The sequence below is a fragment of the Sycon ciliatum genome, chromosome 1, assembly GCF_964019385.1.
Source record: "Sycon ciliatum chromosome 1, ocSycCili1.1, whole genome shotgun sequence".
NCBI lineage: Eukaryota > Metazoa > Porifera > Calcarea > Leucosolenida > Sycettidae > Sycon > Sycon ciliatum.
The window spans coordinates 47,946,630-47,971,428 of record NC_088643.1 but is presented as its reverse complement, the minus strand read 5'-3'; the positions used below and the strand labels follow the sequence as shown (position 1 = coordinate 47,971,428).

The 24,799-nt window shown below is 49.5% G+C and overlaps 2 protein-coding genes across 2 annotated transcripts; one reads left to right on the top strand and one right to left on the bottom strand.

The window, feature by feature from the left end:
- Positions 1-14,925, top strand: LOC135830060 (cyclin-dependent kinase 9-like). The gene is made up of 5 exons (XM_065342447.1): positions 1-363; positions 8,933-9,014; positions 10,650-10,740; positions 12,503-12,984; positions 13,702-14,925. Exons 1-5 carry the CDS (start codon positions 212-214, stop codon positions 14,110-14,112), a joined length of 1,218 nt encoding a protein of 405 aa, XP_065198519.1. The 5' UTR covers positions 1-211; the 3' UTR covers positions 14,113-14,925.
- A 1,802-nt stretch (positions 14,926-16,727) lies between these two features.
- On the bottom strand, positions 16,728-20,852 carry LOC135830050 (uncharacterized). Its single transcript, XM_065342436.1, has 2 exons — positions 20,762-20,852; positions 16,728-19,348 (listed from the first exon to the last, which is right to left on the bottom strand). The coding sequence occupies exon 2, from the start codon at positions 19,061-19,063 to the stop codon at positions 17,249-17,251; it is 1,815 nt and encodes a 604-aa protein (XP_065198508.1). The 5' UTR covers positions 19,064-19,348; positions 20,762-20,852; the 3' UTR covers positions 16,728-17,248.
- Positions 20,853-24,799: the final 3,947 nt, after the last annotated feature.

Sequence of the window (24,799 nt, the reverse complement as noted above, 5' to 3'; positions counted from 1 at the left end):
TTGCTCTCCTCAATCGCCTCGGTAGTCTACCAGGTCTACATGCAGTCTTCAAAGTTCAAGCTCAGCAGTAACCTGGTAACGTTTATTCTTCACACCTGTAGCTCTCGCTTCTGAGATGATGTATCCTCTTCTTACTGAAGTCAGTTTAGTCTACTAAGTACTAGTTCACTCATCCAGTGTATCACCTGGTGTCTTGCACAGAGTTTTTTTCATGATGGCGAGTAATCCCAAGTCTCAACCTGCAGCCGAGGCTAGTGCCAGTAGTGGTGGTGGTCCAGACCGGGTGAGACCGTTGCGATTCCCTCATTGTGAAGAAGTCACAAAATATGAAAAAGTAACGAAAGTTGGACAAGGAACGTTTGGGTAAGTTAGCATGCTCGTTGTGAGGTCTATGAGTGAGAAAAATCACCATGTTTATGCCGTATTCTTTTAGGGAACGAAAGTATTAACGAAGCGGGCATTAGAAGGAGAACATTATTATACATGTACTTGTAAATGGTAGAGATATCATAAGTGTGAGTGTTACACATGCGTGTGAGCTAATAACAGGGGAAGTGGGACAGTGGAAAACGAACAATCAAGTGAGATGGTAAAAAAAAATACTCAACAGCGCGCCAGAGCGTGAGTTATTCTCAATACTAGACATCCTTAGCAAAAGTACGATAACGCTAACTTTTACGGTACTCACTCCCAGCTGTGACAAAAGACATTATCGGGTAATGGAAAAACGTTACAGAGCTCAAAATAACGGACCGACGTTCGTTATGGTGATTCTGCAAAAAAATGCAAAAACTTGCTTACATACAGTATGTGTGTTCGATTATCCGGTTCCCTCGCCTATCCGGATATTTTTTGTGGAAAACGGATGCAGTGTGCGGTTATGCGAGGTCTGACTGTACTACATGTATTATCATGGGAAAGGACCAAAACATGCCAAGCTGAACCAATAACAAAGTGCACTGATCAAAACTAATCTCTCACAAGAGACTCCAACACAAAAAAAACTAAAAGGCAAAACAAAATGAAATGAAAGAAGAACAACGAGAAGCGTAACGTGCTGCATGCATACTAGTACTTCATGCATAGTACATGACACATCACGCGGTGACTGCGTTCCCACGTTGGGGTAGCTGACCATGCAATCAATCATAGTAGACGGAGAACATGCACAAAGAACTACAAACAGTACATCAGACAATCATGTATAGCGAGTGCACTGATGCGCATACAAATCTAACATTCCTCGCTCTCGAACGAGTATGCTATCATGCAATATGAGTGAGACCCAACCAACAGTACAGCAAACCAAAAGAACATAGGAAAGATGATCGAGAAGCATTATAAGTTATGCGACACCATTACTGTTACATTGTCTGCTATTGTCATGAGTAATTCTATCTGTGACACTCCGTCTTACTCACTCACCAGTGGCACCTTCGACTTCCAGTGGAACTAGTCGATGGACTGGATGTTTTAACCCTGTATTGCCCGATTAAAATACAAACAAGCCCACGCAATCGTCAAACCTGTACCTAAATTGCACGTAACTTTAGTTTGCATTGGACAAATTCCACGATCTTGGGCATCCTGGAAAGGCCTTGGCGAGAGGAGCGCAATGAGCGTACACTCGACTCCACGGGATGCACTAGCCCAGCGCTGCAAGCCAGGGAAGGCCAACCAGCGCTGGGCCCACGCTCGAGATCTATCTCTATCCACCATTTCACTCCTGTTACTCGTATCAAACTCAAATTTTTTCGTAGAGACTCCCGGGAACCTGCTTTTGAAGTTGAATCGGTGTAGTCTTGTCAACAGGTGACGTAAGCAGGGAAAATCCCGGCCGTTGACCCACGCATCGCGCCCTGAGCGCAAATTTCCCGGGACCAGCGTTACGAGTGCTATAACTCAAGAACCGCTCTTTGTATCGCTTTGAAAATTGTTCGAGGCGACAGCTGAGAGTTCTTTCTTCGACCGACATATTTACAGTCCATTTCAAAACTATAGACGCGTAGGGTTTTTGAAATATTTCAAATTTGGCTGGAACTTTTTGAGAATAGTTTTCGGAATATTGCTCAGGTCCGCTCCACAATTACTCTCATATAGTTTCTAAACGATTGGATAACAGACGCCCGATTTGGAAAAATTTATGCACAAAGTGATCACAGATTTTATGTGGTATAGATGCTGGCATAACGGTTTTTGCCTAGGTACGCGTCTATAGTTTTGAAATGGACTGTAGATCTCTCCGAACGACCGAGATTTGACCAAGTTACGATAATTTCAAAATGCCTACCCCATCGAACATCGGTATTCGATCAATGTATAGGCCAGCCAATAAAGGGTTAAGACCTTGCCCTGGATGTTGACCCCCACCACACGGACAACGGCATCCTTACCAGGGTAGGTTGCCGTAATTCTAGCGAGTGGCCAATGTACTCGTGGGACATTGTCGTCCATGACCATGACAATGTCACCAACTTCGACGTTCCACTGCTGCTGAAACCACTTCACTTGCACATTGAGCTTCGGCACGATCTCCTTCACCCATCGTGCCCAGACCTCCGCGACGATGCGTTGCACGTACATCCAGCGGCGACGAGGATGGACCGTGTCTGCTGGCTGGACACCCAGCTCTGCGGCCAGTGTGGCGTCTGCGTGGCCCACGAGGAAGTACTGTGGCGTCAGGGGCCGAAGATCATTCGGATCATTCGGAGATGACGGTTAGTGGTCGACTGTTGATGAGACCCTCCGCGTGTACCAGCGCCATATGCAGCTCCTCATCTGAGAGGTCTGCCTTGTACAGCACATGCTGTAGGACCCTTTTCATTGACTTCACGACGACCTCGAACACCCCACCGAAATGAGGTGCTCTTGGCGGGTTGAAATGCCACTTGATGTTCTGGTCAGTCAACTCTCCAGCAATCCGGGAACTATCGAGGGACTGGACGGCGTCCTTCAGAGCTTTATCCGCAGCAACAAAGTGGGAGCCATTGTCCGACAGCATCTCTTGCGGCACGCCACGCCTCTTTATGACCCGGCTGAAGGCCAGGAGGAAGCCGTCGGTGTCCAAGGAGTACACTACTATCACTAGCTCGATGTGGCACGCCCTGCTCTGGAGGCACGTGAAGATGCACACCCATCGCTTCAGCTGTGCACGGCCCCGTCCTTGTCGTGTGAAGAACGGGCCGGCATAGTCCACGCCGACTCTCGAGAACGGTTGTAGCGGGGGTGATGTTCAGAAGTTGGGTAGCGGTGCCATGGGTGGGGTTGCAGTCTTCTGGTTGCGTTTACGGCAGAGGACACATTTGTTTCGATGCTCTTTCACTGCAGCCTTTCCTTTGATAATCCAGTACTCTCCAGCAAGGTTTGAGAGCAGGTGGTTGCTTCCGGCAGCATGGTGAGCGTCTGCGTCTGCTGCTGCGATGATGAGCCACGTCACTCGATGGCTTCTTGGCAGGATGGCGGGTGAACGGACACCTGTTGGCAGATGATGGGCTGTACGAAGCCGTCCGTGCACCTTCAGCACTGGGATACCAGTTGTCTTGTCCATGGCTGGCTGCAGTTTCCGCAATGGTGATGACGCCGACGGTGGTTTGCCAGCTTTCACATCAGCATACGTGCTCTCGTAGGCCTCCCTCTGTGCAGTGCTGATCCAGAGGTACTTCGCCTGCTGTAGTTCCTGGACGGTGAGCTCTGCGACATCAATTGCGCGCTTCCCAGGAATGGTCACAGATTTCACAGTAGATGTCCCCGGCGGCGGTGAGGCAGTGTGACGTCTCGCATTATTGATGAAGCGACGGCACCAAGCTGTTACCCTCACCAGTCGTTGCCAGGAAGAATAGTTGTCGGGGTGTAGGCGACAGGACTGCGATCTGCCAATGGCTGCCATGGCAACTCCATGCTTCAATTGCCCTGGAAGCTCCGCCGGAGGGATGATTTGCTTCGACGGCCACGTAGTAGGCGACTCGGACAAGAAGGCCGGTCCACTCCACCATTTTTCGTCTGTGGCGAGCTGCGTTGCGCTGATTCCACGACTGGGCATGTCAGCGGGGCTGTCCTTGGTACGTACGTGTCGCCAGTTGCCAGGGTTGGTGATGTCTTGAATCTCAGAGACGCGGTTGCCCACATCCACCTTAAACTTCCTACTTGGAGACTTGATCCAGTACAGGACGTTCATTGTCGCACGTATGTGGCAGCTGCGTACGCTTCCGCTGAGGCATCGGCGAATGTGTGGAGCGACAGCTCACCGGGTTCAGTATCAGTGAAGCAACGACTTGCTTGGATCGACGCCAGGTTGGGAACTTCGGCAAACCACTTCCGCCAATCCTCGGCTTGGTCGTGGTCCAGGGGATCGTCCCAGCGAGTGCCTCGGATACAGGATGCTTGAAACAGGACACGGCTACGGATCGTGAACGGGCATAGTTGCCCTCTCGGATCGAACAGCCGGCACATCTGACTCAAAACGCCACGCGATATGAATCGTACAGCGTCTGGCTCCGGGTGCACGAAGGTGAAGTGGTCGTCCACTGGAATCCAAGCCACACCGAGGGTCTTGTGAAGAGTGGATGGTTCCTCACGGTTGGTGATCATCACACTGCTTGTGCTGGCTTGGTCTGCCACTGGGATGGACTTAAGCACAGCCGGTGAATTGCTGAGCCACTTCTGTAGGTGGAATCTACCGCGCGTGGTGATTTCCTGGAGATCCTCTCGGGCGACTATAGCTGATGCTTCAGTAGCTGTCGACATCAACAGGTCGTCAACGTAGAAGTTCTCTTGAACGGCGTTGATCGCCTCGGGACCGGCAGTATCTGCAAAGGTCTCCGCCGTTGCTTGTAGCGCTCGGCCTGCCAAGTACGGGGACGCTCTCATGCCGAAGACAACGCGGCAGAACTCGAAGAATACGAGTGGGTGGTGATGAGACTCACTCCAGACGAACCGGTGGTACTTCCGGTCATTGTCAAGGAGCTCAACTTGGCGAAACATCTCCGAGATGTCGGCAGTGAGGGCGATAGGGTGATGGCAGAAGCACAGCAGGACCTTGACCAGGTCACTCTGCAGCTTTTGTCCAGCGTGCATGCGGTCGTTGATGCTGTCACCCATGACCTTCGCAGAACCGTCGAATACGATTCGGACCTTTGTCTTTGACTTGTCATTGCGGATGACGGGGAAGTGCGGGAGAAACCATTGGTCGGTTCCGGCATCTTCCACCTCTGTGGGCAGGACTGATCGAATGTACCCACGCTCCAGGTACTTCTTGAGCACCTCAGCGTACTGCAGACGAACCTTGGGTTTCCGCTCAAGGATGCGATGTAGGGACTTGAGCCTTTGCTCAGCGCATTGCCGTGAGTCTTGACATAACTCCGGCTGGTCTGCACCACTCCGCCACGGGATCCCGACGACGAATCTGGTGCGATTGTGGTGAAGGCTCCGCTTCGTCATGTCGTCTGCTGCACGCTCGTCAGGGGTTAGGTAGTCGGAGCTGGTGGTCTGCATGCCGACACTCTCCGATTGCCAAAACTTGCTGACAACTTCTGTGAGCAGATCATCAGAGGTTGCCACTAGCGAACGGTCGTCAAACTCGCCGGCGGTGTGGGCAGACACAGAACCAAACACTACCCAGCCAAGGAGTGTCTTTCTTGCCATGGGACCTCCCTCGTTGGCAAACCTCTCTTCCAGAGACATGTGGAGCCAGGGCGCATTGAGGCCGACCAGCAGGCCTCCGGGAGCTGTTTCGGGCACTTTGGGGAGTGGCACGTCAGTGAGGTGCGGCCAACATCCTTGTTGCTCTGTCCAGTTGATGGTAGTGATGGGGTTCATGATATTCGGCAAGACCCAAGCCGAGAACTCACTGGTTCCTGATCCATCAGAATGACACAGCTCAACCGTTGCGTACTGGTTGACAGGGCACAGCTTCTCGCCGCCGAGGACAGAAGTCTCGAGGGATCCGAACTTCACAGGCAGCGCCAGACGTTCAACGAGGTCTGCGCTGATGAAGCTGCACGACGATCCGCTGTCGAGGAACACCGTTGCCTGGGATGGCCCGTTGACGGCGGCTGCCACTGTCATGAATGCCGTGGTCTGGTCATGTGACGAAGAACTCGTGGCGCTCACGCTGCAGGCACTCTGCGCCTTCTTAACTCTGCCTTGGGCTGTGTTGGCACATGGTGCTCTTTTTGCAGACTGCACAGGTTGCTTGGCGATTGGCTTCTGGTAGTGGAGAAGCTCATGGTGCAGCTTGTTACAGAACCGGCACCTCGGTTGTCGGCAGTCTTTGCCTTTGTGGCCGGGCTTGAAACAGCAGATGCCAATGGCCAACGGCTTCACAAACTCCCACCGTTCGTGCAGGGAGAGCTGCTTGAATCGTGGGCAAGATGCCAGCTGATGCCCTCCGTGGCAGGACACGCAGCTGACGGTCGACGACTCGGTGGCAACAAGTGTGCGCTCAGTACGATTGTAGAATGTCTTTCCTGGGCCCTGTTGGCGCTTCTCGGTGCCCCACTGGGGAAGCTCGGGATTGGCAGCACGCTCTTCTACCTGCTTGAGGCACATGACACGCTTTAACAGGAAGTCTGCGAACCCATGAATGTCGCATAGCGAGTCATCGTGTCGCTCCAAAAAGCGGGTCAGGACAGGCTTTGGCACCTTCTGGGTTACACTGAGGTAGAGTTCTCTGCCTGGTGTAAGTCCAGCGGTGTTGATGAGGGTGTTCCGCAGCCTGAGCGCGAACGACTTCAGCTGATCTAGGCCCCGCTCACTGACAATGCGGGGAACGGCTAGCAGCTCTCTCTCTCATAGTGCACGATATCTCGGACTGGCCCCCCGTGCCATGCGTCAAGCTCTTGCAGTGCGGACTTGTAGGCGCCTGGGCCGTGGACGATGTCGGCAACGAGATCTTCCGCTTGGCCACCTGCCAAGGCTTCCCGCAGACGGGCAAACTTGTGGTCGTCCGACATGTACGTGTCCTCTTCCGCGAGCTGTTTGAAACGCTGCCTCCATCGGCCGAAGTCCTTGTCCTTCCCACTGAACTTTGGCAGTTCCAGTGGCTTTAGGTGGTGGCGAGACCAAGGGCTTCTGATTACTGGTGGCTCCACATAAGGAATCGCGTACGTCTGTGCTGAATGCACCTCCGGGTCGGGGTGTGTAGACTGGCCTTCAGCAGGTGGTGCACCAAGATACTCTGGTGGAGGTGGTGCTAGACGAACCTTGCTCCGCGTTCCCATTGGCTGGAATGCTGGAGCACTAGCCAACCGTGTCTGACCTGCCGCAGGCACCCTGGGCTTCGAAGCTGTAGGCTGCTTGGGCTGCTGAACAGCAGCAGGAACAGCAGCAAGACTTGACTGGACTGTGATAGGTCTAGCAGTTAAGACTGGTTGCTTTGGCTGAGTGGGCACTGCCACTGGAGCTTACCATAGAGCACTGCTCACAGGACCTGTGACAACAGGCTGAGGTCTCATACTGGAAGAAGCTGCATTTGCTATGCTTGGATGCACACCACTTACACCTACAGTGCCGGTAGGCGTCAAATGGGCCAGTCTTGGGGGAAGTCTGTTCGCACCTCCACTGGCAGGATGCATGGGTGAGCTGGCAACTGTGCCGACTCCCGTGCCTGGCTGGACCACGGTTGGAACTGCTGAACTGCCGTCATGACTCAGCTCACCAGCGCTACTCTGCTCATCATACTCATAGTCGTCCGAGTTCTGGTCCAAGGCTACGACTTCCACTGGACTCGATTGAAGCGGTCGGATCGGTCGCATTGGATTCAAGGGCTTCCTTCCCAGACTCCTGTAGCTGCGCTGCTCAATGTCCAACTCGTCCATGCACTCGCTTATGGTTGCAAACTTCCGAACAGGCGGATTGCGCTTCTCCAAGGCAGCAAGAGCCTCCACCATCAGCACCTTTCGCTTTGGGTGTTCTGCTGCAACATTGGTCACTCCCGTCACACTGTTCGCTTTGGAACCCACTATACTACTGCCACGGCTCCTGGGCTGAGACGATGCTGTGATCTCCACCAACACGGCTTCAGCCTTGCTATGCACAAAGAACACTACAAACAATACATCAGACAGTCATGTGTAGCGAGTGCAATGATGCGCATACAAATCTAACACACGTATGACTTCTACATTAAGTATATACAGTCAACTTCGCTAATAACGACTGCGGATATAACGACAATTCGCGAATAACGACAGAATTTCTATGCCCAGAGCAAAGCCCCATCCAACTGTAATACATATAATGAGACTTCGGGTATAACGACACTTTGTGAATAACGACACTTTTCTTATGCCCCGCCGAGTGTCGTTATAAGCGAAGTTGACTGTACTCAGTTATGTTCTCCTTGGGGCCGGGTTCCACTGCGGCTCCGCTGCTCGTCTTTCGCGGCTTGAAACGTCATCATTACCATAGTGACCGCGGCTCGAGCTGGTGCAGCGAGGCCGCGGCTCACCGCGAGCTTTCGCTACGATTCTTGATCAAAACTGCGAGCCGCGGTCGCGGCTTGACCTGTTTCCCGTACTTTGCATTGTTTTGTACACGAAAATTTTAAAATTCTAATTTTAATTCGTTGCGCAGGCCAGAACACTAGGATTATTTTGATTTCGCGCGCACGCGCGCGCATGCGCGCGCAGGCAGGTAAAACGTCATGAAAAATGTGGAGCACGACCGCGGTACCGCGAATGGCGAGTGTCAGTGGAACCGCGCTGCTCCGCTGCATGCAGCCAAGTGCCGCGGAGCCGCAGTGGAAGCCGGCCCTTAGCGTGTTACCATTGTTGAGACGATTCTTTCCCTGATGATGGTCTCATGAACTCGATCAGGAAATTTCTTCATTTTATTTTTATAAGTTTTGTTATTTCAACATTCTAATGTCTGCTTCGTTAATAATTTTGATCGCACTGATAAAACTCTTGTCTCCACGTCGCTTATTTGCTTTTAGGGAAGTATGGAAGGCCAAAGACAGAGTGACGAAACTGCCAGTGGCGCTGAAGAAAGTTCTGATGGATAATGAGAAGGAGGGAGTAAGTTCTCGTAAACTTCATACTACCAACAGCACTTCAAGAAAAGAAAAAGGACCAAGGAACTACAAGTTACGCTATAATGTCCACTAACACCACCACTTACTAAACAATCAGCTCATGCGATAACATTGCACGACACTGACCGACGGTACTGACGTTCTACAACTAACTGGCTAACAGCTCTAGCACACCGGCCTTCCCCTCCTTACGGTATTTCTATAACTTAGAACCTTCTAAGTTGGAAGGCTGTTGGAGTGCGCATCCAAGATGTGCTAGAGCTGTTAGCCAGTTAGTTGTAGAACGCCAGTACCGTCGGTCAGTGTTGTGCAATGTTATCGCATGAGCTGATTGTTTAGTAACTGGTGGTGTTAGTGAACATTATAGCGTAACTTGTAGTTCCTTGGTCCTTTTTCTTTTCTATAAATTAATCCTTGGCTCTCCATCCTAGTCCAGTACTTCAAGACTTGCACTTTCTAGTTTGTTTCGAAAGTTTGCACGTATTACACGTATTATTATTGAATTGGCTTCATTATTATTCTTTAATCCACTCCGAACTGAAAATAAATAATTAAGTGGAGGTATTACACTAACTCACCAGACTTATCATAGCCAAAGGTATACAACACAGAATAATATAAGGAAAAAGTAAGGTAGAGAGAGAGAAGGGGGATAGAACATCACAGGCATTGAAGCACATAGGTGTCATGACAACAGGTATTACGAATGGGGAGCATCAGAATTTGGCAAAAAAAATCAGGCCAGCAAGGCTCATCACTGATCCCTGGGCACAACCTCCAATGCGTGCCCACAGAAGGATCAAGCACAGGCACAGAAATACCACAGTGTTTCGATTACAAACTAAAACGAATACGATAACACACAGAGCATAAGAAGACCACCAGGTACAGCGAAGAGCCCAACGAACATTTTTTGGCAGCATTTTGTATTTCAGCTTCTACTCAGTTCAAATTACATGTATGGCTAAGTAGAAGCCCCTCGTGCTCTCAACTTAGAGCTACGATTCAAGCTGCAATGCACTCGTGAGATTCAAGCGATGTACTTCGAAGTACATGTACCCAATCGCCATAGTGCCCGTGGCTTTTGTACGACATTGAACGTCATAGGGGAAACCCCTTGAATGGCTTCAAAGTCGTGTACAAATCGTTGGATGGAAACTGCGAAATGAGTTCAGATCAAACTCTGCATTCAATTTATCACTCCGCAATCATTGTTTGGAGTATCACTACAAGGAAAAATTAATATATCTGAAACGCTCTTTCAAGACCTCTTTTTTTTCTTGCAGTGAGCCATTGCTCATTGCGACCGGATTCTCTTTTCCAGAGTTGTACAGTGGTCTCTCCAATGCATGCGGTACGGCATGTGCACTGTACACCGTGTACGTTGCGAGTGCGCTCGTCTTTGCCCAGACACGATGGGATCTGCATGCTGAATATATGTGTCACATCATGTGCTGTCTGTCGACCTCCTATATTGGTGTACATAGTATTCCATACATCGAGGTGGGAACATCATGAAAAATGACATATTTCTGAAGTGAGTCGTGGCAGCCACGCATTAGAAGTCATGCACACACCTGGAAGTCACTCACTTGACTTCTTTTCTCTGTATTTACAGTTTCCTCTCACTGCTTTACGTGAAATCAAGATTCTGCAGAAGCTTGCCAACGAGAACGTTGTCAAGCTGATCGAAATTTGCCGTGGTCGACGTAAGTTGCTTTGTTGGCCACACACACACACACGCACATGTGCGCGCACACACAGTGCATTGTATTTTACAAATCAATGTAGGACATACGCACGTACCTGATGACATTCAAGCAGCGTTCCAACACAATACATTAATTGTATTGTGTTGGAACGCAGCTTGAATGTCATCAGGTACGTGCGTATGTCCTACATTGATTTGTAGTCAACTGGACTTCAGTGTATGACATGCGTGGCCCTGGTGCAGTTGCCATGGGTGGGGGTACGGTATGTCGCAGATGTCACAACTGTAAGTGGGTGAGCATTGCTTCTAACGCACTGTAGCCAGGTAGCAGCAGCAGGCATACACCGTGCATAGTCTGTTGCATCTACCATGGTCTACGCTTTGCACACATCTCCAGGACCTGCAGTTACACGGTTTAGAGTTCGAACTGATGTTGGAGTGAATCACCGGTCTACCGTGTGTACTGCTGCCGTGCAGAAGTCTGCATATCCAGTACATACTGATGCAGCCTTGCCAGGGCATCATGCACTGAGCCATACCCGCACCCACACTAACAATGCACCTGCCCAGAACAAATACCGGGATCCGAAATTTGGAGCTTCTTTGGCCAGTGTATTGGGTTTGGGTCAGTGAGAATTGGTGCCTCTGGTCTCAGTTTAGTCCTGTACAAAGTACAGTCCGTCTAACTTTAGTTAAAATTCTTTCCAGGTTTTTTTGTCGTTGCCTGTTAGTGTCCTGTTAGAGCCTGTTAGAGGCGACCAGTGAAAACTCTACTTGTACTTTTAAAAAGCAGTTAAAAGGCCAACGAAGTTTGCAGGGCCTGGTTGCTACTGTATTGAGCCATGTTGCAGGGCCTGGTTGCTACTGTATTGAGCCATGTTGCAGGGCCTGGTTGCTACTGTATTGAGCCATGTTGCAGGGCCTGGTTGCTACTGTATTGAGCCATGTTGCAGGGCCTGGTTGCTACTGTATTGAGCCATGTTGCAGGGCCTGGGCTCGGATCACTGGCACAGTCACGTACACAACCAACAACAGGCATCTATATTGGTTGTGACTTCAGAGTAATCAGGGTATGTGGAGAATCGAGCCGGCTATGAGCCCGTTGACCGGCAACGTTGGGCCAGCAGCCACCCCGAACCAGTGTTATCTAGTCGACAGCGGAGCCGTGTAGCTTCATTCTGCAGCACAGTATATTGATCTGCTGTCTCGAGTCGGAAAATGAGCGCCCTGTTAGTGACTGTGTAGCCTACGCTAGCATGTTTGATCCTTTGGACATATCCGTCAATCACAACGTGTCAATCACAATAGATGCGTGCTTGCTACGTCGCCACTCGCGCTTTCAAAGTTTTGATTCCTTATGTCACGGTTCTCATTTCCAGTGTAGGGTACCCCCCCCCCCGCAGAGTATCCCGGTGCAGGGGAACTAGCCAAAGTGCTGGCCTGCAGCCGCTCCTGCCTCATGAATATAGAAGCATCTTGGCTGGAACTATTGTGCGTTCAGAAGCCCTTCATGGCAATTTGGAGCAACTTTGCAGCATGTTTTCAACTTCTGATTGACTTACGGCCATATCTCAGAAAGAAATGTAGTTCGCCATCATGGCAAGGAAGTAACAGACTGTCCACAGAGATGAAGTTTTGCGTGAGGGTGGGGCGGTGCTGCCTAGATGTACCACTGGTATATCGAGGATTAGACCCGTACAAGACTTTCAGCATTTCTCATTGGAGTCCTCTGGTTTTGTCCATGTGTTTGCGATGTCCAGCTGCCCCATACGCCAAGGGCACCCACATCTACCTGGTATTTGAGTTCTGCGAGCATGACCTGGCCGGCCTGCTGAGCAATCCGGCAGTCAAGTTTGCATTGAGTGAGATCAAGACCGTGATGCAACAGCTGCTGAATGGCGTGTTCTTCCTGCACAAGCATCGCATCTTGCATCGTGACATCAAGGCTGCCAACATTCTCATCACCAAGCACGGTTCTCTCAAGCTGGCCGACTTTGGTTTGGCCCGTGCGTTCAGCGTGAATAACAAGGAAAAGAATCGCTACACCAGCAGAGTTGTGACACTCTGGTACCGTCCACCGGAGCTGTTGCTGGGTGAGCGAAACTATGGGCCACCGATTGACATGTGGGGCGTTGGCTGCATCATGGCCGAGATGTGGACCCGTGCTCCCATCCTGCAGGGACGTGCCGAGATTCATCAGCTGCAGCTGATCAACTGCCTCTGCGGAACCATTGATCCAACCGTGAGTTAACGTGCAATGTACATGTATACGTGTGTGTGGGTGTGGGTGTTGTTTGATCGGGCGGGAGAGAGAGAGAGAGAGAGAGAGAGAGAGAGAGAGAGAGAGAGAGAGAGAGAGAGAGAGAGAGAGAGACTGTTGAGCATGACATGGACGCGGTCAGCTAAAGCATGTTTTTTTGAGGTTTCATAAATTTTGTGAGGCACGAGGCAAATAAAAATCATTTCTGTCGAGTGCGTTCACGCTGTGCTTCGTTCATCAACCGATGGCGATAGCATCTTGTCAAACTTCGTTCTCACACTTGTGTGGCGGCAAAGTGACATTTTTCTGGAATAAGATAAAATTGAAATTTTAGCTTGCTGTGGCCGAAATATCAGCATTCTGTGTGTGTACATGTACAGTCGACTCCACTTATAACGAACTCAATATTATAGCGAACCATTGTCCGTGTCCCTGTTTGAACCATACAAAAATAGACTGTTTATAGCGAACAGTTTCATTTATAACGAACCAAATCTTGTAGTTGTAGGGCCGCATGTAAACGCAAGTGCACTCTGTCTTGTGCCACATGCCAGTCATCACTTCCTGCTTGTATGGTGTGAATGCATTTCTGTTATAGCGAACTTCGGCTATAAGGAATTAATTCTGCTGGAAAATGGTGTTTGTAATATCAGGAGGCGACTGTATGCGTGTTTCTGCCTTTCGCTGCCCCCCTCTCAGACCTACGCGGACTGTGAAGAGCTACCTCTCTATGGGACTTTTGAGCTGAAGCCCGAGAAGCGCAAGATCCGCGATCGCCTTCGCAATTATGTTAAGGACCAGCATTCCATTGACTTGATCGACAAGCTACTGGCTTTGGACCCGCAACAGCGCGTCGCAGCTGATGAGGCACTCAACCACGACTTCTTCTGGTCCGACCCTCTGCCAACGCCACTGGGCCACTTGCTATCTCAACAGACGACGTCCAATTTTGAGTTTCTAGCGCCACGCCGTACCGGTGCTGGTGCCGTGGCCGCCTTGTCAGCTGCAAGCGGTGCTCCGCAGCCTGGTGCGCAGTCCAGAGCGGTAGCACGCACCAACTTGCAGATGGGTGATGACTTCAATTCATCCTCCTTTGATCCCGTCTACTGAAGAACGCTGCTGCGCAAGCATCGTCTCTCGAGGGCAGCCCTGTAGGAATGCCCAGAGCAGCAGCTTACATCACGCCCCCCCCCCCCCCTGTATCATAGTGTGCAGTGTGTCGTGTAAGTAACTATCCTGGTTGGTGCTGCAGCAGTGCACAGAAAGCATGTGTAAGTTTTTTTTGTATATATGTATAGTTTGTAGATATTATGTCAGTAGCCAGTCCCTGCAGTGTGTGTACTGTGTCGGGTACCTACTTTTTTTGTTTGATTTGCTCTGCGTGTGTGTGTGTATATGTGTGTATATGTGTGCATCCGCTATATTATCTGTCTATTGTCGGTTCGACGTTTCTGTGTGTATTTCAGCTTTATTCTCCCTTCCGGTCTCCCAGTCTTAATTTACTTTCAGCTGAGCGTGTGCCAGCATTTGTACAGGGGTGTTTGTGCCTAGCGCCTACTGTGTGCATACTTCTCAGCTGAGCTGTTTTATCAGGGAGAACTAGACACACTCTTATGTTTGTTTTAGTTCTCCCCCTTTTTTTAAATCTGTACGTATAGGTATGATTTACTGCACGAGTACAAGTGAGTACAAGGGCAATACCGGCTGATACATGACCGAACGGCGTCAGCCGTGAGGTCATATATCAAGCCGGTATTGCCCGCGTACGAGTGAGTACGAGGCGCAGTAAATCGTGTATTGCTTGCTTGACTCAAACATTCCAGAAAATGGAGAGAAACCTTTCCGACTTTCTCAGTCTCCCGACACACTTGTTTAGTGGTAAACGTCGTTCGTGGTTTTGAAATTCTCTATTTCTTTCCGATATCGATGGTGTTGTTGTTCGTGTTTGAGCACTGCGTGTAGGAACTGAAACTGGGATGGGCTCCACGACTTCGTCTCGAACGCATTCAGTGCGTCAAGTACATGTAGTTCGTCGGCTGCTCACCAACGCATCGATGTCAAGGTTGCATTCACCTGCTGAGGTGGCTGGAACAAGTAAGTTATTGTCCGCTCAGTTACATGCGCGCGTGTGTGGTCTGTCATTCTTGTGCTTTGTAGTTTGTAGTCAGATCAAGTTGCTGTTTTGTGTTTCAAATTTGAAACTCCGAACAGTAGAATGATCTGATCACGAACCACAAAGTACAAGAATGACAGTCCGCATGCGCTCACATGTAACCAGGGAGTAGTACAATACCAATATAATAATGGTATTGTACTACTCCTTGCATGTAACTGAGCAGGCAAAGTTACTTGCCGGGCGATACCGAGAAATACAGACCGCTGAGCAAGAGCGCTCATTGGCTGTAGTACAGGCAACCCTCACGTCACATGCAATAATTGGCCTTATCAGCTGACATGAATTTTTGAGTACTTCTCTTGAAGCAGGGAGTAGTACAATACCATTACATACCATTGTACTACTCCCTTTCTTGAAGTACAGTCATCTGGCCATGGCAAGTGAAATCCAGCGCTTGGCAGGGGCTACACCATGCAGTGTGCAGCCCTGCATACGTAGTACACGTGTTATATACAACTTATCTGTCTCATGACAGTAATCGTACTCATCACTAGGACCAAGAGCTAGGACAGGGCCCGGTGTAATATGCCCGAAACTTTGCCGAAAATGATTTTGGGAAATTCTCCTAAACCTTGCCGAAAATGCTCCCAAACCTTGCCGAAAATGCTCGGAAAATGCTCACTTTTTTTAATCCTCAGCACACGCCGTCAGAAGACTCAAAACCAGGGAGTCAGAAAATACCGGTATTTTACGACTCCCTGGTCAAAACCATTATTTTCAATTCATAAACTACTCAACAAGAAGCTAACCCACGGAATGCGGAAGTGACGTTCTTGTTTGGGAAGTTTTTCTTCTCTCAATTTTGATACACAACGGCCAAGTGCTCCGTTTCCCCCAAAATGCTGCATCACGAGCCCAAAGTGCTGGGTTCGCGGATTGTACCGAAAATGCTCAAAAAATGCCGGCATATTATTACACGGGTACGGGGAAAATGCCGGCATATTACACGGGTACGGGGGCCTACTCATCACAGTCAAGGTTCACCTCAAAGGTTCAAAGGTGCTCGGAAAAATGAATGGGGACTCGTACAATCGTACAATAGTAGCCTAGGACTGGATATCAATACTCATTATGTGTACTGTGAAGTGTGTGTATCTACGCTGTGACCTTTCGACCTGTGTGGGATGCATACGGCTTTATTGTACGCATTTGGTACAGTGCATCAGGGAGTAGTACAATATTGTACTACTCCCTGCATTACATCATTGATGTCCATTTGTGGCGCTGTCCGCCATGGCAAGTGTCGTTGCCACGACTGTATTATACCAAGTACTGGGAAATCAGTTCAGCCACTAAATAGCTGCTGGAAAAAGCCACTCGTGGTACAACCCTAATCATCCAATATACATGTATCATCTTTTAACTGTTATGCTGGAGAACTGTGAAGAACGACTATGACTGAGCCGACCCCGTCTGAAGGTCCCGTTGCATGAAACCCAGAGTCCCAGTGTATGTCACACACTACGATGAAAGAGACATCATCATGCAGGCATTCATCATGCAGGCATTCATTACTGAAGGAGACATCATCATGCAGGCATTCATTACTGAAGGAGACTGTGGAGACTGTAGGGACCTCAAGTTTTGCATATGTTTGTACGGACCGTATGCATATGTTTGTACGGACCGTATGCATATGTTTGTACGGACCGTATGCATTTGTTTGTACGGACCGTATGCATATGTTTGTACGGACCGTATGCATATGTTCAACTTTAAAATGACCAGTTACCAATACTGTAACTTTTGTAGTGTCTGAGCCGGCAATCACCTCCGTGATCATGGGACGATAACACGCTCACACAACAGGAGCCTGCATGGTGACTACTTGCAATCAAGCAGAACAAGCTGTCCCTATACACGTGTGTACAGGTGCTGGCAGGCCGGCCATGGTAATGATCGCGGAGGACTTGCTGCCGGGCTGCTTTGCTTTCCGTTTCACTCAATCGATTTCCTCTGAATCAGCCCGACGTGCTCAAAACTGTCACTCATCATACTTGGAGATGCGAGCACGTCATCTCACCACAATGTTGGTGTCACTATTTCTGCTTCTCAGCCAACATTTTCCCATCAAAGTTCCCATTTGTGCCTTTTAAACTGTTTGCGGGCTCTCATGACATCAAAGGACTCACCCACCATGGGCATATGCCGTGCTTCTAACGATGGTCTCTCAGGTACATACTCCGGTATATCCAGATAGCGAGCCTTGACTTTGTCCGGGATCTTCGGCGGCACAAGATCACGAACTATTTGCTGACAGCGGTTACGCAGTACATCCACGTGCGTGCTCAGCTCTTGGAAATAGGCCTTGTCGCGCAAGTGTATAATGCGTTTCCAGAACTGGAGGTCGTCAAATCGTTCCTGGTCGTTCTGCCGCCGTTGACGGTCGGCCTCCTTCTGAGTGGCGGGGTAGAACTCCTTCAGCTCAGTCTTCATGGCTTGCTTTAGGTCCAAGATGGACTGCAGTTTTAACTGCTCTTGTACAAGCTTGTCACGTAGCCATTGGTCGCGAATGACTCGCCCAAACGGACATGTCTGCGTCTCGTCCACAAACACTTCCTCGATTACTTTCTTCACTCTGGGATAGAGGTCAGGTTTCTTGGAAAGGGCGAGTACAAATTTCCACGGCGGCTTGAACGGTCTCAGCAGTTCCGCTACTAGTCTCTTATCCACCGCAGGTTTTGGTCGCAGCAAAGACTTCCCATGCATTTCGAATCGCTCAAGGTAGGTGTAACGCTCTGGTTGTACGGGAGGCAACTGAGCGCGAGCGTGAGGTTTTGTACCTAGTTTTCCATGCTGGCACAGTGCGGTGGTGGTTTTCTTTTTCGCTGCAGAAGGTCGTGGACTCTTCAATGTATCGGTGGTTTCCTCTTGTTTAGAAACCTTTGCGGCGTCTGTTAACGCTACTTGTTTGAATGCAGCTTCGGTTTCTTCTGCATAGGCTTCAAGCTGCTTGAGTGCCTCCTCCTTGGCCTCTTGGCGACGCTGGATTTCTTCCTTTCTTTTCTCCTGATTCTCATGTCTGAAGAGACAGTCGGGTATTTTGCACACAACTACCGGTAATCGTTTCCATGCTGTAGAGCCGGGCAAGGCGGGTGGATACCGGCGTGGGGCCGGTGGAGTTGCAACTACTGCTGCTGCTGCCGCTACTAACGGCGTTGAAGATGACTTGAGTGGTGAACGTGGCGGCGGAAGTATACTCTGCTGTTTTGTGCTTGCCTTACGTGCTGCAGCCGCTGCTACTGCCTCTTCTTGCATCCGCGGCTCGATTTCCGTCCACTCCTCATGCGAAAAGAGATGTGGCATAGGCTTAGCGTTGACGTCGTCTTGATTCACAGGCTCACTGTTGGAGTGCTTGATGCTGTGGCGGCGGCGGTTCTCCAGGTAGGCATCACATACCTCCTGTGTTAGCCGTGCACAGTCCTGGACATGTTCTGGATAGTCCGGGCGCTGAGTCAACCTGTCCTGCCACCTACGTTGATCTTGTTTTGCCTGTTCCTCTTCTTGCGCTGCGGATATCTCTGCTTCCCGACGGGCTTTGTAGGCCAACAGAGGAGCATACTTGGGAGCTTTCCCCAGCTGCTCCACAGTCATACCATACTCGGAGATCTCTTTCAGATCTCTATTCACGTCAGCAATAGGATACTTTCTATCGGGAAAATAATCAACTTCATCAGCTTCATCAGTCTGGTTCTTCCTGGCGTCTAGCCACCTTGCATGAAGGAGTTTACCTTCTTCAGCACTGTCTATCATGCCTTGTCGGACATACTCATCAAACTGATCACGTCCATCCTTGCAGCGGGGTTGCCGTAGCTCATCCAGGTACTGGAATGGCGGTGTTGTCGGTGGTTGACTGCTGTGTGCAGTCCCAGCCTTCTGTCTCATCGTAACTGTAATGCTGGTGTCCCGGTGTCGTTTCGGAGCTCACCACATTGGCCTTCGGGTAGTGTGGCTGTGAACTCTGGTATCTCCTAGTGATGCCCTCTCCTGGGCGGACACCTCTAGCACAGTGATTCTGTGGGTTGAATTGGTGACTGAAGCCAATACTTGTGATATTGGTGCAGTGGTACTAGTTAATGCGGAAGAAGAGACCAAGCTTCGCTGTGAATCATGCTAAGAAGTCTGGTATTACCTGGGCAATACATGCACATTATAAACAGAAGCGTCCGACTACGTACAGCACACATGCATGCGCTCGCGCGCGCGCACGCACACACACACAGAAACAGAGAAAAGTCACATGCACTCACACATATCCATCCATACATAGACACACACACACGCACACGCACACACACACGCACATTATATTATACACACACACAATCAACACACAGACACACACACCATCGTCAGATCACTGGTAAGTTTAGCCTCTGAGCAGGGGAATAACCTTTTCACATGTACAGGACGGACAGTATATACAGGACATACATGACACTCCATGTTGTTGTTGGTTGCCAAGGCTTTAGAGAGGTTTTGCATTTCGAATGTCAAAATGTTTCTGACTGTAGCGAGTCACATTTGGAGGTTTCGAAATCCGCAAGCTGTTTTGCAATCCGAAATGTTCTTGACCCTTGGCCTTACTCTTGACCCTTAGAGGCCATTCACACGACGGGCAAACTTACTTTTATCGTGCCGTTTCCAAGGATATTTACTCGGATACGATAACTTGGACACACGTGTGCAACTGATTTTTTATCTTGGCCGAGGCCCTTTTGCTCGCAATTATCTTTGCACGCCAGGAAAAGTGTCGGTTGCTGAAAGTGCGTACTGCAAATGCATGCTTGAACGAGGGTAAATTCAAAATTGAACATTTCCCGGCATTTTCAGGAGGTCACTATGGATACATTGACGGTTGCAAAGTTTGCCCAGCACCGTGTAAACTGGATCACGGTTTGCCAGTGTTATCTTGGTCACACGTGCAAGCGTTTACACGTCGTGTGAATGGCCTATTAGTATCAGCAACCTGAGCTAGCTGCTCACTACATGGTTACTATGGGCAACTGAAATGGTGTGCGCAGATAAATGTAAACAAATTAAACAAGAAGCCGGAAAAATTAGAATAACTTTTGACCCGACTGCTCGACAAAAGCCTCTTTCCCGACTGCTTCTTTCCGCCCAACCTTCCCGAAAATTCAACTGCTCAATGTCGACTCTCAAACCCAGTACTGTAGTGGGAAGATATTCCAATCGAAATGCAGAACCTTTCTAGTGTCCACATACCATGGCTCGCTCTCACCTGAGCTGGCCACGATCTCACATGATCCGGCTGGTGCTAGGGGCCACACACATGTAGTGAAATGGCTCAGTAGTTGTTCACGACATTCCCTTTCTTCAAAGCCAGATACCAGGGTAGAAATACAATACGGTATTTTGCTAATCCCTGCTAGATACTGCAGCACATGCCATGATTAGATTCTGAAACTAACTCTCTGTAAAGTGGAGGAGTCCCTCTGAAATCATCTCTCCAACTATCACTGTACATGTACATGTACAGTACCATTGAGTTCATCAGGTTCACGATTTGGCTCTAGCACTACCACAAGTATTCGATTAGTTCCAGCACTACTCAGTACTCACCTCTGTAAATAGTCCACCAAAAGCCAGACGATTCTTGATCCCGGTTTCCTACGTTCATGCCTCGGTAATACACATCGGTCTGTGGTTTCTGTGATCTCTTGTGTTTTACAAATCTCTGATAGTTTCTACATCGAGGACAGCACTTCTTGTCCTGGCGTATAATAGTTGCGAGCCCAACTATTATTGGTATTAGCAGTACTACAGCTACAACTACGGCTATATGTATTGAAATGTACTTTGCCACCCGGTACCCGACTAGACTGCTCTCCTCGGAGTGACTAATTCTGCGGCGCCAGTGCTGGTGCTGCTGCTGATGTAGCAACTGGTACAGTGGTACAGTGGTACAGTGGTACAGTCATGTACCGGTAGATGTACTGGTGCCGGCGATAAGACTGCCAAGCCCTTGAATACTATTACTAAGTAACTACCTTACTGCTACCACTTACTTGCCAATGCCAGTAGGTCATGTCCTCTTGCCACGGTACGAAAGATGTTGCGATGTCAGCGGTGATTTGTAGTGAAGAAAGTGTCTGCTACGAACGTCGGAGCTCGCGCTCCCTGCCGACTGACGTGACTGTGTGTTGACACTTGACTGACTCACGACTCCCGAGGTAGATCTACAGTCAACTTCGCTTATAACGACACTCGGCGGGGTATAAAGAAAAGTGTCCTTATTCGCGAAGTGTCGTTATACCTGAAGTCTCATTACAATTATTATGTATTCCATGGATCCAGTTGGATGGGACTTTGCTCTGGGCATGGAAATGCTGTCGTTATTCGCGAATTGTCGTTATATCCGCAGTCGTTATTAGCGAAGTTGACTGTACCAGTTTCCTCTACCAGGTGTTCGTTGCGCGGGAAGCGGAGCGTCACTGCAAGTTGGTATCCCTGGTGATGTTTTGGCTCGGATCGGAGAGCACTACTCTCGGAGCAGAAATTTCATTAGCCTACTCAACTTGTCAAAACGCTCAACTGATGAGGGGTGAATTCCCCGAAACCAGGGAGTCAGTGGTGCTGTGCTGTTTGCATGATAATGATTTTGTCAGTTTGTGTCTCCCACAGTCAGTCTCAATGCCTCTGTCGCTGCTGCCGTGCTGGTAATGCTGCTGACTGGAGTCGGGAGTGGCCCAGGCAGTAACAGTTGCAGCTGCCCATAGTATACTGAGTCTGTGGTCGTATTCGTGTGTGGGAGTCGCACTGACTGTACTGTATGCATCAACCTCCGGCAGTACCCGGCTCCCGGGATCCCTTGCACCCGTTGCTCCAACACACTAACCAGGGAGTCGTCTAAACCCCCTGTTACTAACCAGGGTCCAGGGAGTCGTATAATACGACTCCCTGTTACTAACAATAGTTTCTAACAAGTCCGATGCAATCATGCAACCTCACGCAGGACGTAAGCCATGTAGACCATTGGTAGACCACACTATAGTATAAAACCGCACTGCTACTACATGATTGGGTACATGGGTAACATTGTGCAGTCAGTGGTACTGCCCAACCCGGCCAATGCCCTGCAGTCTAGACATACCGTATTATCTCTAATATAAGCACGGTCCTCTATTTTTTTCAATGTACCTCCGCCCCGTGCTATTAATGGAGACGTTCAGTTATTGGAGACTGTTCCATTATTATTTCAACCTCATTTCAGAGGCATGTTGCCATGCCAAATTTATATGTCAGACACACACATTTCAGGTTTTTTTCGCCGGTACAGATAATGAATTTACACAGTGTGCTTATATTATAATGGAGACTGAGCACTTTATTTTTTGAATGCCGCCCAAGGTGTTCTATTATTAGAGACGTGCTGTTATTGGAGACTGTGCTTATATTAGAGATAATACGGTAATTATGCGTGTAGCCTGTAGGCCAGGTAAGGACAGAAGGTCTACACTGTACACTGACCCAGGAATAAGCGGGGTAGACCTACTGCAAGCACAGGCTACAGGCTCTACAAGTCCTTTGTGATTATTCGAGATCAGGTGAAGCAGCCAGTGCTAGTGCTCCTTGCTGGACCTCAGACAATGAACTCAACGTGGAAACCAGGGAGTCGTAAAAGCCCCCCCCCCCCCCGGCCCCCCCCGGTTTCACAGGCTCCCCGTGCATGGGAAACCACACACCATTGCCGGCATTGGCATTGCACTGTGAGTCACAAACTAACAATATTACTAGTACAATGACTACATGTAGTAAGTCTATCCCATGCAACGCTCGAGTCGAGCATCCTACATGTAGCCTTGGTTGTGTACTATTGACTGCTAGCAAGAGTACATGTTTATGTACTCTTGCTAGCAGTAAGACCAACAACACCTACACAATATCTTGGTTCCAGGCCTTGGCGGGTGAAAACTTCACCTTAGGCTTCGCCTTCATGCAGTGTTTCAGGCTTGTGGGCTATCATCGTTGAGGTGCACATCTTTGCGCTCCAACTGTGCTCAGGCTCAGCCAAGATCAATGCGCCTCATCAGTTCCATTCACGTTACGAGGTTAGTTCACAAGCAGGGAGTCGTATAAACCGTTATACGACTCCCTGCTCACAAGCCTGAAACACTGCACGAAGGCGATGGGTGAAGTGTGCACGTGAGGACCAGGGAGTCGCGGGCTTTCACGACTCCCTGGTGAGGTCGGTGCCGTAAATCTACGATAATTATCGTGTTCGGCTTTTGGTCACTGGGTAATCATGGTAATGTCGGGGCTCAAACATGGTAAAGGGGAGGGGGGGGGGGGGGGGGGTCGGGTCTACAGCGGGATGGTGTAGCCCCGACATGTGTGCATTCACACGTCACCCCCACGGAAGCAGCGCGTTCCGAGGATGAGGTGATATGCTGACGAAGAGGTTGCGCTACCAGACCCAGCCACAACGCACTCGGGGCAGTGTCCGGGTATCTTCGAACTGAGTTCCATCACCAGTATCATTCATCATTGTTCTTCTGCCTTCGAGTCCAGCCAGGTCAACAAAATGCTCTCCTTGGAAAGTGTGGGCCTCGTGTGCTCTCTTGTGCAACTGCTTCCTCACAACTCCCTCTCTCTCTCTCCCTCTATCTCTCTCTACTATCAGCACAACTAACCGAGCCTACCCTAGGAAGGTCAGTGGAATGCTGCCCCAGTACATGTAGTGTTAGCTCCTTGTTTCCTTCGGGCGAATATGCGCCCGTAGTCACTACTAGTAGTGTACTTAGGAGTAGGATAGTTGTGTTGTTGCCTGCGCAGCGTTCCAGCCGGTGATATTTACGTGAACCACGAAACCGAAGTGGAGACTGACGCTCAATGGCGACTCGTCGATGGATGAAGAAGACGAAACTGACTCGGCCATTGGGTATGTAACGGGCATGCCATTGACCGTCGCTGCCGCTGGCACTTTCTACTGTTGGCTGCAAACCACGATAAGAGGAAGAACGAGTAGACCATACTCGTTCTTCCTCTTACTAGTACTATTGTTCGAAGGATTCCCCAAAGGCAGAAACCTAAATGAAGGGGGTCTCTGAGAATAATACGGAGGATTAGCAAGACGAAATTCGCGTTCGCGTTCGCAAACAATTTTCAGTTCGCGAACTGGATTGCGAACTTTCGCATTTTTCGTTCGGAAAAGTAGTCGGAACACGAATCGCGGATTCTTTCAGGGCAGTCGTAAATTTACCACGCTGTACTGTCTGTACACAATGTACGTCGTGTCAACGTCATGCATGTGCGAATTCTGTTTGCTAATCCTTCTCATAACGCGAATTCCGTCACTGAGTTCGACTTTCCTTGGAGATCGAGAGCGAACGCGAACGCGAATTTCGTCTTGCTAATCCTCCGTAATAATTGACTTTGTGACGATTATAAAAGGTTGGTGTAAGTAGAAGCATGCATAAACTTGATGAAAGGGGAAGTATACTAGTAGACCCAAGTGCTCGAAGTCCGGACATGGTATCCTAAGTTGTAAGTTCGTACACCCATAATTTCATGTTCTGTTATTGTATTCGACTCAAAAATTTCTCCTCACGTACCAATTTTCAGGTATCTACGATAGGCAGAAGTCCCATACCACGCGAG

What these genes read in the sequence shown, in the direction of transcription:
- LOC135830060 (XM_065342447.1), top strand. Translation starts at nt 212, where the DNA reads ATGATGGCGAGTAATCCCAAGTCTCAACCTGCAGCCGAGGCTAGTGCC. An exon ending in TGGATAATGAGAAGGAGGGA is followed by an intron (nt 9,015 to 10,649) that starts GTAAGTTCTCGT and finishes CTGTATTTACAG; the next exon opens with TTTCCTCTCACTGCTTTACG. An exon ending in CGAAATTTGCCGTGGTCGAC is followed by an intron (nt 10,741 to 12,502) that starts GTAAGTTGCTTT and finishes TGCGATGTCCAG; the next exon opens with CTGCCCCATACGCCAAGGGC.
- LOC135830050 (XM_065342436.1), bottom strand. Translation starts at nt 19,063, where the DNA reads ATGAGACAGAAGGCTGGGACTGCACACAGCAGTCAACCACCGACAACA.